The following is a 17359-nucleotide window of genomic DNA, read 5'->3' as shown; positions in this document are numbered from 1 at the left end:
TTTTTATTTTTATTTTTTATAAACAATACACGTTTGGTCTGAATAAATATTTATTGAATATTAAGATATGTGCATCAAGAGTTTAATAAATGTATGCCAGGTGTTTTAAATTTCTGCATTATTCATCTCGCACTTACACCTATGGATAAAATCATTCAAGAACCTTTAAACGTGTATTTTTTTTTTTAAAAAAAAAGTAATCTTTTCTTGCAAAATCAATAATCAAGTAAATTTTCATGCAAAATTCGCAAAAGGTTATTCACTCAATGGTTTTATGGAAATAAATATGGAGCTGAGACATGCTATTCAAAGCAAGAAAAAGAAATCAAATAACTTGACTTTAGATTGAATTTCCATTCTATGATTTCAAGTAATTTTTCTATTCTGGACTATTAATCTGAAGCATTATTAAAATGAACTGAAATAAAACCCTAGAAGGATACCCAGGGCCAACAGCAAATCATTTGGCAGGCCAAGTCCCTTCTGTTGACATCTGATGTAGAAAATCTTGATGTGCAACCAACCAGGAATGGATTACATTGGAACTGAATGAGAACAAAATGGTGATGCACTAATTTACAAAAGCTGTATACTTTATCATTATGAGAACGGTAGAAACTATATCCTAAAACAAGCACATGCAGCCAACAACTTTTGCACACCTACTGATCTCCCTTGACCTCTTGGTAAAAGATAATAAAAGCTGTGATACTTTTCCTGCTGTTATCTCCACATAGAATTATTAGAAGTTGGAAAAAAAATTGTCAAGGCACCTGAAGAAAGTAGATTTGAGCATAACTGAAAAATTAATGATGCAGCCATGCAGGATATTTTTCAAGTTGGCATTTGACACCTGAAGAATCTGTTTAAAGATCCATCCAGCATCCTTTATGTTTCTCCAGGAGCATCAGAGAACAGAACCAAGACCAGAAGAACAGTGCCATGGCATCTCTAGCATTTATTCATTCAGATAAAAGCACTGATGTGGATCACAAACATGTATCTATCAGTGCCAGATTGTTACGGAATGCAGATCCAAGCCATTAATAAATGATTGAGAAGTGTTCGAAGCTGTGGTGAGATAGGAGATTATGATTAAACCGGAGTTCTCATTGGTTACACTCATTCTTAAAGCATTTGTGATTTGACAGCCACAAATAGCAGATGCTTACTGAGCTGAAACTGGACGGTAGACTTTCAGCTCGCATGTTCGATATACACAAGAGTGCCAAGGTATATGAAACAAATTGCTTAAAGCTAGTTTAAGCAGATATTTTTAAAAGTTGTCGTCAATCACTATATGAACAAGGTGATTTAGATGGAATTTATAATCTGCATAAATCATTGAAAGATAATATGACAAAGAATACCGAGGATTTTTATCGTTAAAAAAACATGCAAATAAATGTTACATGGCACAATCTGAGAAATTTTTATGTTTAAAAAATATAAAAGGAGGCTGAGAAAGCAATGTAGCAGAAAAGCTTTTTCATTTGATCAACTAGGACAGCGCATAATAATGTTCATGTGGAGTAAGATGGATGACTATAACAATAGAATTAACATGTTCTAAAAAATCCATATGATGATAAATGCATTCACTTTTGGTTGCTACACTTCATCTGAACAAAGAGGGAAGGAAAAGAGCTAAACCATGGGGTGTGCTGGGAAAGATGCTTGCGACATCCCAGGCCTTGGAAGATGGTTGGATGCTCCATTGTTCCACCAGACATCCATTGAAGTTTCCTTTATATAATAATCATAGAGATTCTTGTGTGCAGTATAACATCCACTAAATTGATGACAAATCAATACTTTGTTTTTGCTCAATCTACCAAGAAGTTACAATGTCAGCCCAGAAAGATAGCAAACCAATAAAATTCTGTCTCTGCTCCTGCAATTCATAGTCTCAAGCTGCAAATATCCTGCTAAATGTAGATTGCAACATGATATATGCTCTCCAAAAATGCAGAGAATCTGATGAACATTGCTTGGGTTAATTCCTGCATAGTGCTTCCCATGCATAAGAGTATAATGTTAAATAAAAGAACACAGTTATAACAGCACATAGAGCTCCCTTATATACATATTTAAAAGGAGAAAAGCATTTACACTGGAGGGTGAAATTAAAATTAACAGGTTCATGCTGATAGCATTACTCATTCTTTCTGTACAGTAAAACTTTGAGAATGTTTATAACTCAAGGCGGCATGGGTTGATAAAAATGAAAAGCTTTATTTTTCTCCTTTTCCCTTCTGAATCCACAAAAGAAATGGGGCATGACTCCAGTAGCTTGTCAAGTAGTAGGAGCGTGTAGGCTGACAACTCCCCATTGATAAGGATGCAGACATCTTGTTTGGCATAGTGAATAACCACCAAAGTCAAGCTTTAAAAGGAAAATAGACAGCGTAGGTATATGCATATTATGATAATGACCCTATTCAATTGATGATTCAGCTCTTTGCCTGCGCATTTGGGCTCCCCAAGATAGGTTCTCCCCGACATCCTTGTTCATGCTCCTCCTCTTTAACTCAGAAATCTGATCTTGCCAACAGTCCCTCCAACCAGACCTATCCTCCAATTCCTAATGAGAAAACAACAACTCAGCACATAAGCAACCATAGTTAAATGACATTGGTGAACACCACAGAGAAGAGAATGACAGAAATTGGAAGTAAGAAATAAAACCAAGTACACTAAGATTAAATAAACGGTGAAGAGAAAGAACTATCGGATTAACATAGAGATAAAAGATAATAAGTTGGTTAATATTCTTAAATATCAACTACCAAAGAAATTGTTAAATTAACATAGAGCAACACAAACACAAGAAGAAAACATATGTACTAGACAAGGCAATATCAATACAACAGATTGAAGCATTTGAAACTCCAAATGTCAAGGTGAATGTGGTTGAACTCAGAGAGACAGTATGCAAATTGGATGGAGAACGAGTACTAATAATAGAGTGATGGGTAACAAGTTGAGACGGTAGAGCCACCTAGTATCAAGTCAATAAGGGGCGCACACTCACATCAAAGAAAAGGAAGGGGAAAAAAGAATCAAATAAAAATATGGATGTCTGAGGACTAAAGTTTTCAGTGATGATTTTATGACCCTTCACACATTTATGCCAAAATACAATACAAAAGTAGAAACCCAGTTTACAATAATCGAAACTTTAAACCAAATTAATGCTTAAAGGATCTGTTAGGAAGCAAAATTCCTGAAACACAGAATAGCAAAAATAAGATATTCAGCCACAAAGAACATATTCCATTTAGTTCAACTACATCCACTTCAATTTGTATACAGAAAGAAGCTAAAAACTCTATGAAGAAATAAATGTAGAACATATTCCCACCAAAAGACAGTTGCAAATTAATTCTTATTGATCAAAGACAAAAAAAATTAGCAGAAACTAGAATCTAGATCTCCAAGCATAAAATCCTTCTGAATAAACATAAGGTAAAGTAAGGAATCACCAACCAAAAAACAGAAATTTACTTAAGAGATATAGAAACCAGTGCTATTTTGTATTATAGCTTAGAGGGCTCAGATACTACAACAACAGATCACCAAACAACAAATAAAGCAAATATTTATTCAATATCTAGATACTTTAATAGAAACACTTATCAGTTTCATCCAGAACAAAGGTACTGCAAGGTCAGGTTCCAGAAATCAACAAAATCTTGTATCAATTTATATCTGAGAAAAAATTAACAAACTTTTTTAATATCTAAGGATTGAGGAAATTCAGAAGCAAAAAAAGGGTTGATAATTCCAAAAGAAATCCACTTCGTACATGAAAAACCCTAAATTTGAACTTTTAAAAGGTTAAAAAGCTAGTAAATTTAATACAACATGAGTGAGAAACAGCTTGATTGTCCTTGACATTGACTTCTTCTTTTTAATATAGATATTAAGACTTCTTCAAAAAAGATCATTTCAGATAAAAAATATAGGAAACTGTAGTCCAGAAACTCTAAATATGTCGTATTGCTCAACATACATAGAAGGATGACAAGCAACAAGAAGCTAAACCCAAAAATGTTCTAGAAATTCATTGCGTTAGAATTCAACAAACTTCACATCATTCCTAGAGCTTTTGTTGGATTGTCGGGGTAAACAAAGTATTATTCAACAAAAAAAATTAAAATGTCACACCCAAACTCTGTTTAAAATTATATAAGTATCCCTGGAGGTCCCAAGTAACTTTGACTTTGAGTCTACAACCAGAACCCAAATATACAGCCTATATACAGATGACAAACGCTGAAAAGGTACAAATTCTTCTAGAATTTTAGACCTTCTAGTACCACTGAATTCTAGAAGTCCTGTAGATAAAAAGAAAAAGAAAAAGAAATCCGAGAGATTATTCACATGAATAAAAAAAAGATACATCAATGACTAAAGAAATCGGTACTCTTGCACATGCAGGCAAGGAAAAAATGTCCCAGAAGCTCAGACCTCACATATTTGAATAACTAAAAATTAAAAGAATCTACACAAGCAGATTACGTAATAAATATTTTAGAACAGGAGGAATTTTCCCATCAATTGAAAAGAAACCCAGAGAATTCTATCTCAAATATTTAAAAACATAACCTGTTAAAGATGAAGAGCAACACCACATAATTAGACAACTCTAAAAGTCTAAAACAACATGAGAATACCAACCATGGAAATTCTGAAAGACACTAAATATTAGTAAACAAATAGAAGCTGTGTCTAGCAACCGCATATATTTGCCTAGTCAGCAATTACTAAAACTCTTCAAAAAATTTCAGATCTTTCACCACCCTATATTTCTCAAGGCCTCATAGAAAAAGAACAAAATCCAGATAAAATACAAAGTAAGAAGGAAAAAAGGTTTTATAAACAGGCAAAATAGGATTACACCACCTTGTGGAAAACTACATAGACGTTCTGATTTCAGGCACCTGACCCACCTATTTTTGATGCCTCCATAAAGCTATCCCATCAGCTTGTGTGTGGTGCCATTCCAAGAATAACTGACGCCTAGGATTATGTCATATATGAGCAGATGGAATGTGTTCGAAAGCAGCACCGCAACTTATATGGTGCTTCTACTTAAAGTTCTATCAGCAAATCTAGATGAAGCCTTGTATCTGTAGTGTTTACTTTTATTTTTTGAAAATTTTGTTTATGTGGTAAATCACACATGAAGTTAAAAGGATCTGAAGTCCTACATACAAAATATATCAAAATCACGGAAACCCATATTCCTCTTGACTCATGTAAAATTTAAGTCCATATTTAGATCAAATATTGTTTTGAAACTACAAATAGTTTTCCCGATTAGTTTTCATGAAACTGAGAAAATTTTCAACTAGACCTGAAGAAACCAGATTTCTTCACCCCAAATTAATTAAGAACAGGTTGGTGAAAGAAAAAGATTATATATATTAAAGAATTCATGTACAACCATCATTACATAGATCAAAGCTGAAAGTCCTACCGGAACCATATATCTAAGATTCTCCTAAATCCCATCTTTTGGTCTCTCAGAGAAAACAGCAAAATCAATTAATACATACTCAGAACGAAATAAGAAGTGAAGGAATTTAGATAAGATCCCCAGATACATAATTATCTGACAAACTTCAGACTACGAGATTTCGATTATAATAATAAGCTTTTCCAGCAAACAGCATGGTTCTGACGAAACCTAGAGCACCAATTACAAATTACTGTAACAAAAATCCAAAACTGCATTAATTTCTACAAATTCCATGACAATTTAACTCTAGCAAATGCAAATATGAGAATCAAATCCCTGCAAACTAAATCACAGTTTATTAAATTACAGAAATGGAGAAAATTACATAATAACTCAGCAATTAAAAAAGATTCCAACTTTTCCAAATTGCTCATCGAAATGGAAGCCGAGAAACCAATTCACCTCATCAAATCGCTTCCTGGTGGAGAAGGCGAGGTGCAGCCCCCGAGTTAAATCGCGGTCGTAGAGCGCCCTTCGGCCGGGATCGGAGAGAGTCTCGTAGGCCTCCTGGACTTCGATGAAGCGGCGGGTGTACTCCTCCGTCCGGTCGGGCGGCGAGACGTCGGGGTGGTACTTCCTTGCGAGCTGCTTGTACGCCTTCTTGATCTCGTCGTAGCTCCCGCCCTCCGAGATCCCAAGCAGCTCGTAGAAGCTCCCCTTCGCCGTCACGAATCCGCGCTCATCCACGGCCGCTCGGGTCCTAAAGGAGGAGGAGGAGAGCCCCGCCGACCAACTCCCCTCCCTCCTCCTCGGGGCCACTCGCCACCGATAGCCGCCGCCAATTCTGGTGGCGGGAACGTGGTTCGGCCATACATGGAGGGCTTGATTACTGCTCCCGGGAACTACTCCAAAGCTCATCTCTTTCTCTGGCTATCTTTCTATTTCCCTGTTCTCTCTTTTGATCTCTTTATCCAGGCTATTGTGGTGGGTGTGGTGGGAGTTGGGCACCAAAATCGTGAGAATAAATAGGGGTAGGGTCGCTTTCAAGATGCCAACCTTGAGGGGTGGTTTTTTGGGACTTTATATTTACAACTTTATATATACCCTTCGTTTTAAGGAAATATATAAATATTTAATTACCCAAAAAAGATGACCCATCATTTTGTGGAGGGCTGTAAAGGGTTGTAAAGTTTAGTTAATAGATTTTATTAAGAATCCACAAAATCATGCACAATGAAAGTATGTTCATGCATGAAGTAAATATTAAAAAACAAGATAACTTATTTACAAAAAAAAAACAAGATAACTTCATATTTTTGATTAAATCTTTTACTAATGAGAACTAGTACATATTTATTAATGTTTGCTCAAAAGTTGGATGGTGAGCTTAAAATAGCAATTGGATTGGCCTAAATGAAATCAAAAGCTTTAGATGGCATGCTTGATGTAGCAAAATTGAATAAACTAAGATCTTTAAAAGTAAGGTTCATTACTAGATTTAAGTTTGTTGAAATAATAGTAAATAGCTTGCAGTTATATCCATGTGGAGTATCTAACTAGCTCACATTTTTAACTCATATTTGAAGGACACGCTCAAAAAATGGAACAAAATGTTACACAATCCATATATACATTAGTTTGACAAACTAGTCACGATATCTTTATCTAGAATTCAGAGTTGATCACGGATTCTCAATGCGAGAAATATGATGCAACAATTATTACCAAGACACCTTCTCCATATGAATATCTTTTTGGAGGAAATCCAACAACTCTAGTTGCCAATATAAAAATAAAGTTAAATTTACTACTTGAATGGAAAAACCATCATCCTATTAATGATCCCTATGAATTTTTAAACCTATTTGAAGAAGATCCCATGATGGACCATCGGAACGTATCAATCCAACTTCTACAAGAATACTTTTCCTTCAAGGAAAATTCCAACTCAAAACTGTGGCCAAAAATGATAGGGTCTTATTTAAATGAACTTAGACATATTAGCACTCTGAGGCTAGATGGGAGAAAATAATTTTGGTCATTTTTTGCTAAAGAAGGAAATCAGAAAAGAGTGATAAAAATAATAGTTATCAAGCCTTTGATAAAGTATAAGAAAAGACATCTTACTCAAGAATTAATACTTATGTTAGAGGTGGAAAAATACTAACATCATCACTAATTTAGGCTAGATAAATAACTGCACATATCTTATTAGTTCTTTTTAGAGAAAAAAAAAAATCAAGTATTAGTCTCCTTGTTTAATAATTGGCCATAATTACCCGTGGTAATTAAGTTCAATGCAAAAACTTTTGTAAATGGGTTAGTAAAGAACTTAATTATGCTAAATGGATTGCTTTAGTCATGAAATGTGGGATTAGTTTTATAATATTTCATATATTGAAAGTCTTGAGGAAATTAGACAATTTTCTCATCTACTTTCGATCCATTTTTCAAGAACCCCTCTTATTTATATTACAACATTATGGAATTTATTGTTCCATCATAAACTTCACCCATCAATGATTTTTCTGTTAATTAATACCCTAGCGCATATAGGGCATTCAACAATTGTTATCAAAGACTCGAATAGCAACATAACATTTTATAAATCCACTTTTTTTCCTTTTTTTGTCAAAGAGATAATTTTGGAAAAGATTAACTTGGCTTGCAATCCATATTAGTGATCCATAACTGTGTCTGATTGGGGTGATAAGAGGAAAGATGGATGGCCTCCATTTACTATTTAGTTCAAAAGACCTTAGAAAGAAAAGATGCAAAGGAGATATTGTCCATCCTTCTAGGCCCACTAATTTGCATCCTCATTAATTAAAAAGATGCAAGGAAGAGCGAATGGAGCATACAAGCGATGAGTTTCTACATAAAAACATTACCCCTCATTAATTTTTTTGACAAAACCCTAATACTTCTTCACTTTTTCAAACATTTTATTTATATATCTTTTTATTTTACTTATATCATTAAATTTTATTACTAATTATTTTAATTTCAGCACATAATTTTCATATTTATAAGTAAATAATTAGAATTATCTTTTATTTCTTATTTATATTCACTATTTTATAATTAACTTTTTATATAAATTTAATTAACTATTTATATTTAATTATAAATTAATTAGCTATTTATATAATTAATTATATATCATATATAATTAATATATATATATATATAATTTTCTCTAAAATTATAAATTATAAATATTATACGTATATATATTGCCCTACCGTTTTACTATAAATACATGTTATAAATTAATAATACTAATACTTTTTTATCAAAGGTAGTTTAGTAAAAATGTTATACAAATATTATCTTTCCTTTTATTCATTCTTTTATACCAAACAGAGGAGGAAATTATTTCCATCTATCATTCCATGTTCAAATATATGGGACCATAGATGGAAGAACCATCCATTCTTCCTCCCCTATCCATCCTTTCTCTAATCCATCCTTCATACAAGAAAAATGTTAAACCAACACACATGTTAACCACTCCTTGCATTTGAAAATCTCAGGCCCTACATGAATCAAATATCAAACTCACATTAAAAAATATATGTTTGTAGTCTATAAATCTTGTAGTTGTCTTTTTCTCGTATGCCCATGTATACTTAATATCTTTCAATATAGAAACACCTAGATAATTAACTTTTAAAACTTTTCAATCTCGATGCTAAACATATTAATAGAGCTAATTTGCTAAGAGTGGAGATCATAAGTTGCTAGAAACATCACCATATGGGTGAAACATTGAACTATCAAACTTCAATTGGAGCCAATAGATGGATTTCGATTAAATTGATGGTGATTTCATTACCCCTTGGCAATCTGAAAGGCATCTTTAGTTCGGGTAAAGCGGATGAAAGACTCTTTATCAAAAGTAATTTTGGTCCATTTTTAGTGTTTGGATATGAAAGGAAAAGGTGAAAATAATTTTACTTACAAAGTAATTTTTATCCAAAATAACTAGAAGAGGGGGTAAAAGATTTTAGGCCATCCAAGTTTCTAGACCATTTGAAAGTGGAGATATTGGGTGAAAAGTTGCCCTAACTTTTTCCTTGATTTCAACCACAGTCATATTTTTAATAATAATTAACAGTATTAATAATATTGATAATTAATGTTGGATGGTACATTTCCATGTAATAGGACCATAAAAGGCCAAGTTTTTGGACTTTGTCATGTTTATTCATCATTAAATTAATTATAATTATAAAAATAGTTAATAAATTTATAAAATAATAAGAAAATTTATCTCATCTAATCTTGGACTCTTACAATAATGAAATTATTTACTTTTGTCAATTAAAAATAAAAAATATTTCATGGTAGAAGCTATATATGCAATTGTAATATCACTTGTAATTTTACTTTAAAAAAAAACTAGCCATATCTATCATCTCAATTATGAGCATCACTAGATGGAAAAAATTTGCAGTTGGATTCTTTCTTATAAGAAGATTATACATATTGTTTATGCCAGTGGCATGTGCTAATGAAAAACAATTTCTTAGAGTGGTATCTTGTAATAGAAGAAAACTAAGTAGTCGACAATTGATACAAACTGAGGAAAGCAACACGTAGGTGTTTTATACTTTAGAGAGCAAAATAAGTCTATCCCAAATATCACTAGTTGCACAGAGAGAGTAGTGGGTGATAGGTTCCTATAATCTTGCCATAGAGTTCCAATCCATGATGGATTGGGCTCTACTGAATCCTTTTTTTCAAAATCAAGAAGGTTTTAATCCAAGATAAGAATTGTCACACCGCCCACATATAAGATCTCTTTACATGGATGTCATTCCAACTCAAATATATAAAGAGATCTGGTCTCAATGCTTAAGCACGATAACATTTTTGATTTTCATGTAGGACAAAAAAGCATATTGGACTGAGAGATGGCAGGATATGGGCCTTATGGCTACAACTCAAGCAGGTCGAATTAGGTTGTGGTCAAACCCTAACCCAACCCAAATTCTAAATCCCTCAATACCAATATTTCTAATCCATGTAAAGTAGCAGTGCTCATGAATTCTAGTTGGGGGAAGGGGGGAAGCATGGCCCAAGAGATGCAAGTCGAGTTGAGGCCATACCCTGTCCAAATCTAACCTGATCTCAGATTAGGATATTTCTAATTGGATTGTGTTATGTTATGATTGATTTAAATTGAGTTAAATAGGAATTTTAAGATAGGAGAAGATTTTGAATATTTTCATAAGTTTCAATAATATACATACATATAGATTAATAAGATTAAAAACACAATTATATAGACATATAAGTAACTTATATAAAGCATAAATATAAATATTTATTTATATATCAGGTCGAGTTAGGCTAAGTTGGATTGGGTGGGGTTAGGGTCAGGTCCGGTTGGGTTCAAGGCTAGTCCTAATCGGACCTTACTTGAGGTTGGATTAGAATTTTTGATCGTAAGCCCAAATATTTATGCTTTCTAGCTCTTCAGGTGCGCCCAAGAACTTGTTGATTGACGGAGAGGGATGATAAGTCTTGTAACTAGATACAAGGGCATGCCATCGATGTTAGAGCAGCCAGAAGGAGGATAATTGAAGGAAGGATATTGAGAGTAGTATGGATCAATATGCCTTGACCTTCAAGACTTTCATCATTGTCGAATTGATGTTCGAAAGAAGATTGATTGAGATATTTAAGTTAACACTACTTCTAAGATAGAATCCTATTGATAATTAAAGTGCAGGATAAAGTAACAACTAATGCAAAGATAAGTATAGATAAAACAAAATTAATTGATGTATCCAAGCTCTTTTTTGTTTAGTATTACAATATAATATTCATAAGTATTTGATCTGTCCAAGATCTTTTACTTTTAGCATTACAATATAACATTTTCATAAGTAACACTCATCAACTATCTTGACACTTGTCATTTTTATTGTTTGCCATATGGGCCACAATTGCTAGGAGTGATAGGTAGTGCTACCACTCCACTAACATCTTAGATAGCAACAACATGAGTGTCATTAATTAGTTATGCCAGCTATCCTTATTAATGCACCACATAATCTACTATTCCCATCCATAATAGGTAGTGCCACTACTCTTCTCACTTTTTAGGAATTTTGATTATCCTCTCATATTATGGATATGATAACCATCATCCTTAGGCTTTGCTCTACTAACGACCTCATCCTAGAATGATAGTTGTCACTCCCTTCGGTCTATACCATAATCACTTGGCATATACTCTTAGTGTTTCGTTTTGTATACTTTGTCCACAACCCACTTGAAGGCCTACTACTTTCGGAGGCCCTTCTTATTATTTGGTTGGCCTTTAGAATGCCATTATTAGTTTGGATATGGTGTAAACAATTTTCCTCACATCCTATCAGTCGATGGCCAAGAGGGTGATAAGATGTATCTAACACCACATCCATTGACCTCTTGGATGTCATTCAACCTATCTAATTTGAGAAAAGTCAATAGAGATCTTTCAAACTTAAGTAGAAGTAGAAATCATGGAAGACCTTATGGAGATAACCTATCGTTATGTTTGCCAAGCAATATAGAGACTCGATATATTTATCAATCTGCACAACTTTGGGGACCTCTATTTAGTAAGTTGGCCTCCGGTATAGAAATTTTTCATGCATGGTTGTTGATGAAGAGCAAGTGGTGGCACCCTCTGGGGTTGTTTCCTTTTAACCCTTGGAATAGAGGTAGCTATAAGAATTATTACCCACCATCCATTGCCTCTAGAGGATAACTGTTCCCAGTAATAGAGATTTATGTCAGCATGACTCCATCAATATTTCTTTCAACTTCCATCAGTGGACCAAGATGGCCGAACCCTACCTTGAACTCGATTGTCAATGTAATGCTGACTTGAACATGAACAATCGCATGTTCAGTCTAACTCTCTAGTTTGCCATTTGCTTGAGTAATATCTCCTTCACCTTTTTTGGGCTTCGAGGATTTTTTAAATGTTCGATCTCGTCCTTTCAATAGACTGAAGTCTCAAAGTTATTAGCCTTATCTTTTTAGTAGGACAAAGTCCAAAAGTCGAGTTCCCTAAAAATCCTGATGCTTTCGTATTATAGAAATTGATGAGTTGATCTATTTTTTTAAAGGCATTGCTAGCCAAGTTCACCGCATTATGCATCGAAGTATATTGCAGCAGATGGTACCAGCCTTCAACAATCTTCTAAACTTGTTCCGCCATTACAGTTGACGATGAAACATATCGCTCCACTAGCAGCCTTAGCGCTAAGCTACTTTGCTTGTAATTACTTCATTGATCTTCTTTTGTAGTGATATGACGGTAGCTACATGACAGTCCCACCAGATGTGTCAGAAACTTATTTGCTCTTTCTAGCTCTCATGACCATAGAGCTGCCACTTAGCCCCCCATGCATAGCATGGTTGATTTTCTTAACTAGACCATGTACTCAGTCCTCCATCCAACATGATCTCTTGTATATAATTTTGTTATCTTGGCTAAAGTATTCCAAGAACATTGGATAGTTTTCAGCCTCATTATCTTGATTATCCAACATCAGATCGTCAAATTTAAAGGTTTTAACATTCTACTCAAATTGATGTGCCAATTTACCTCCTTTGATGTCTTTATCGACCAAGTTTAATACAATCTTCATCATAGCATATTGTGGGTGATGATTTTGATCTTCAATAACAGAACTAAGCTTCTCATCATTTTATTTTATTATCCTCAAGGATTTCCTCTTTCGCTCTGCAAGTAGCTTTAACACAACAACCGCATAGCATGGGAATATCTCCAGCAAGCTACGCTAGCTCTCCTCTAGATAGGATTGAAGTTGCATGGCTATCTCTTAAAGAAGATCCATTGATAGATGGGTCACCATCATCCAGCAAGCATGCATCATCTCCTCGGTAATATTATGGTAGCTTCGTAGCATGTCCCACCGAGTATGCCAAGAAGTTTGTTTGTCATTTCTAGCTCTCTAGGCGTGCCAAAAAACTTGTTGCTTGATGAAGAAAGATAACAAATCTTGTGGCTAGTTGAGCGGGCATGCCATCAGTGTGGAGCAAGCAGAAAGAGGATAATCAAAGGGAGGATATTGAGAGTATCATGGGTCTAAATATCTTAACCTTCAAAGACTTTCATCATCATCATACCACTGTTCAAAAAAAGATAGGTTGGGATAGGATGTCACTTGTCTTACGGTTGAAGAAATATAAGTTAACACTACTCCTAAAGTTGAGTCCTACTAGTAAATAAAGTACAAGATAAAGTAAAGCTAATGCAAAGATAAATAAAGATAAAATAGAAATTAATTGATATATTCAAAGTTTTTTTTTTTAATATTACAATATGATATTTAGAAATTAATTATCTTAACACTTGCCATTGCTATTGCATGCTACATGAGCCACCATTGCCAAGAGTGATAAGTAGTGCTACCACTCCACTCACATCATAGGTAGTGAAAAAATGAATGCCATCAATTAGTTCTGTCATTTGTCCTTGCAATTGTGCCCCATGATGAACTATTTCTATGTATGCTAGGTAGTATCATCACTCTTTTCACTTTTTGAGTAATTTGACTACGCCTTCCACATCATGGATATGAGAAGCACCATCCTCAGATTCTGCTCTAGTAATATCCTTATCCTAGGCTGATAGCTCTCATTTTCTTCAGTCTACATCACCATTACTTGGCTTATATCCTCGATGTTTCATCATATACCCTTGATCCGCACAACCTACTTGAAGACCTACTACTTCTGTTGGGCTTTTTGAGAGTTATTATGTGATCAGCCTTTTGAACACCATTATTGGTCCAGATATGGTGTAAACACCAACCTAACTGTATAAAATCTCAACCCAACCCTACCCAATAAATGGGTTATATGAGCAGGGCAAGTTCAAGTTGAGCCCAACCAAAGTTGCACCTCTAATAGCCCTAAATGGTGTTGACACCTTTATTGGTCCGAATATAGTATAAACACCAACCTAACTATATAAAATCTTAACCCAACCTCACCCAATAAGTAAGTTACATGAGCGGGGCGAGTTCAAATTGAGCCCAACCAAAATTGCACCTCTAGCCCCAAATAGTGTCAACATAGCTTTCACCTAACAATAGAACTATTAATAATATTAATAGTAATTTTATTATTAATAATAAATTATTTATTATCCGTATAAACAATATTAAATAACCAAAATAATATTAAATAACCAAAATGAATAATATTTAAATATTAAGTAACTATATTTTTGTAATACTTTTATTGAATCATAACTAATAATTTTAAAATTTAGTATTACTTGTCAATTATTTATCCTAATAATATTATTGTTTATATTCAAATATTACAAGTAATGATTCATAAAAAAATATATAAATAAAAATATTAAATAATATAAAGTTAATAAATAATGATTATTAAATAGAAATACATGAATTATATGAATAATTCAAGTAATACTATCTTATTTGTTATATACTAATAAATAATTGTAAAATAATATGAAATTAGTAATTCATATTAATAACTAAAATAATACATGATTGTGTTCATATTCTAGCAATAAAATATAGATAATATTAGTTTAAATATTAGGTAAATAATTCATATTATAGTAATATTATTTATTCAATCAACACATCATAAGGAAGATAGTGTACATATCATGATTATCTTTAGATTTTTGATAATATAAAAATATTATTTAAACAGTAAATAAAAAATTAATAATAAGATATAATTAGTTTATTTAATTGATATATATTTATCTATATTTTATACTAATTTATAGTGAAAAGTCTCGAAATTGTATTTTTTAGTATTCACTTCCTAGACTAACCAAACAATAAAACTCCACATTCAACAAAAGTTATTTTTCAAAAATTAATTTTCAGAAAATGGTCATTTTCTATTTAGACCACTTTCCTGCAACTAAACACCCACTTGATGCTGATTCATATAAATAATTAATATTATAATCATATATTATAATATTAATTATATTATGGTAATTAATATTGTAATATATATTTGGTCCATTTTTCAATATCCCTCCTACTCAACCTAGTTCTTGTGGTTGTAAATTTTAGTTCCACTCATGGCCATGAGTAGCCAAGAAGCATTTGAGACTGAGTGGAGAAGAAGCAATTGGTAGTGAATCCACGTCATCTTCTAGATGGGATATCCACTTCGGTAGTTTATCCTTAACTTATCCTTTAACGCCATGTCTCGCTATCTTGTCACATCTATTTGTAAGCATTCAACACCCATCTCGGCATTATTTATGGATCCAGATTGTATCTTTCGCCCAAATGAATGATTGATTTTTTTTTTTTTTATAAGGACGACCGTTGGACCTCATTATGCATAGATCTTGAAGCACTTCGAACTCCGTCATTCATCTGCCTACACAAATCTCAAAGCGGCCATTGTGCAATCCAATGTTAATTCATGCAAAGAAAATTTTTTTTTTTGGCACAAAAAAATGCCATCCCTATCCATTATTTACTTATATTGTAGTTTATTATTAAAAAAAAATCTCCTTAAGTGACGCAGTTGTTTCCTTCACGCATAAGAAGGATTTACTTTCTTCGTACGCATCCACCATTGGATCACCCACTGTACAAAAGCGCTCTGGATTCATTCATCCACCTGCACGGCTCTCAAAGAAAGTAGTGGATGATCCAACTGTGGAAAGGCATGAACTTTCAAACGGAGGATACAACTATGATCTGTTGTAAAGTGTCAAAATTTCTGCTCCTTACTCTTTCTTTCATACAGTAAATTGAAGTTTCCCATGTTCGATTGATTCGGGGTTTGCAACGTTTGAAAAAAAAGTCATAACTTCTATTAGCAAAAATAGAAAATATTATCAATTTTAGAAGATCTCTTATGGTTAGGCTCTAAAATCAACTTCTTAACCAAAATGAACGCATACTCTTGCAGACATGCAAGTGGAGGCATGGTCTTTTCAAATATAGTAGTCATCAATCTAGCTAAGTGCCTATAAAAAATCTAAGCTTAATTGATTGACTCATTTAAGCTTAGACTTTCCATTGTGAAGGGTAGAAATATAGATGCATACTCATCATCATCAACTCAAGCAAATGAAGGCATTCCCTTGGTACGCTGTGAAGCCAAAACAGCTTGCTTTCAAATAATGCTAGAAGGAAGCTTGCAATGCATGTCAAAAGATTGCTAGTCAAGGTCTCACCTATTTGGAAGTATATTAGTATAATTTTCGATGTCTTTAATTTAGAGTTATATACTTCATTCAAGTTGAGCAATAGAGATAGCATTCGATTCTAGAAGGAAACTTGAACTAGCTAGATTTAATTTTCAAGGAGAAGACTAATCCAACAAATAAGATCTAATTTTCAAATAAACTTCGATTTGATTGAATTTTGAGGCCCTAAAATTTTTTGAATTCCTTTCTTTCCAACAGATATATATTATGCTGCCAACAAAATTATATCCCAGCCTATTTTGAATTCTTGTTCAAAAAAAACTCTATTTTTCCTTTAATGCACTGTACTAATTTACATTATTAAACAAGAATTACTGGACAAATTTTGAGATTCACACATGTCCCTGTCAACTTTATAATGCATTATTGAGCACACAATGATAAGCGCAGGTCCTAATAAAGAAAGAGAGAGAAGGGGGGTGGGGAAGGAAAAAAAAAATGATGCATGATACCTTCGTATCTGCACCACATCCCCTTCCTTCGCCACCTTCTCGCTCCTCTATTAAATTTGTTGTACCTTTGGAGTAACATTTTGCGTCTACATCCAAATTCGAGCCTCGTGCATTGACTTTTGTGGCCCCTTCGATGCAGTAAACTAGATATTATTAATTATGCACAAATCAAGGTACATC

At 33.4% G+C, this 17359-nt stretch overlaps 1 protein-coding gene across 1 annotated transcript; it reads right to left on the bottom strand.

Annotated features, from left to right (window-relative positions):
- Positions 1-2055: 2055 nt before the first annotated feature.
- LOC103724341 (chaperone protein dnaJ 20, chloroplastic-like) lies at positions 2056-6496 on the bottom strand. The gene is made up of 2 exons (XM_008815568.5): positions 5930-6496; positions 2056-2584 (listed from the first exon to the last, which is right to left on the bottom strand). The coding sequence occupies exons 1-2, from the start codon at positions 6383-6385 to the stop codon at positions 2438-2440; spliced, it is 603 nt and encodes a 200-aa protein (XP_008813790.4). The 5' UTR covers positions 6386-6496; the 3' UTR covers positions 2056-2437.
- Positions 6497-17359: the final 10863 nt, after the last annotated feature.

Source organism: Phoenix dactylifera, chromosome 4 (genome assembly GCF_051530095.1).
Source record: "Phoenix dactylifera cultivar Ajwa chromosome 4, Ajwa_hap1_PhDact_Kaust_v1.1, whole genome shotgun sequence".
Classification (NCBI taxonomy): domain Eukaryota; kingdom Viridiplantae; phylum Streptophyta; class Magnoliopsida; order Arecales; family Arecaceae; genus Phoenix; species Phoenix dactylifera.
The sequence above is the reverse complement of the archived record's forward strand: the minus strand, read 5'-3'. Positions and strand labels throughout refer to the sequence as shown.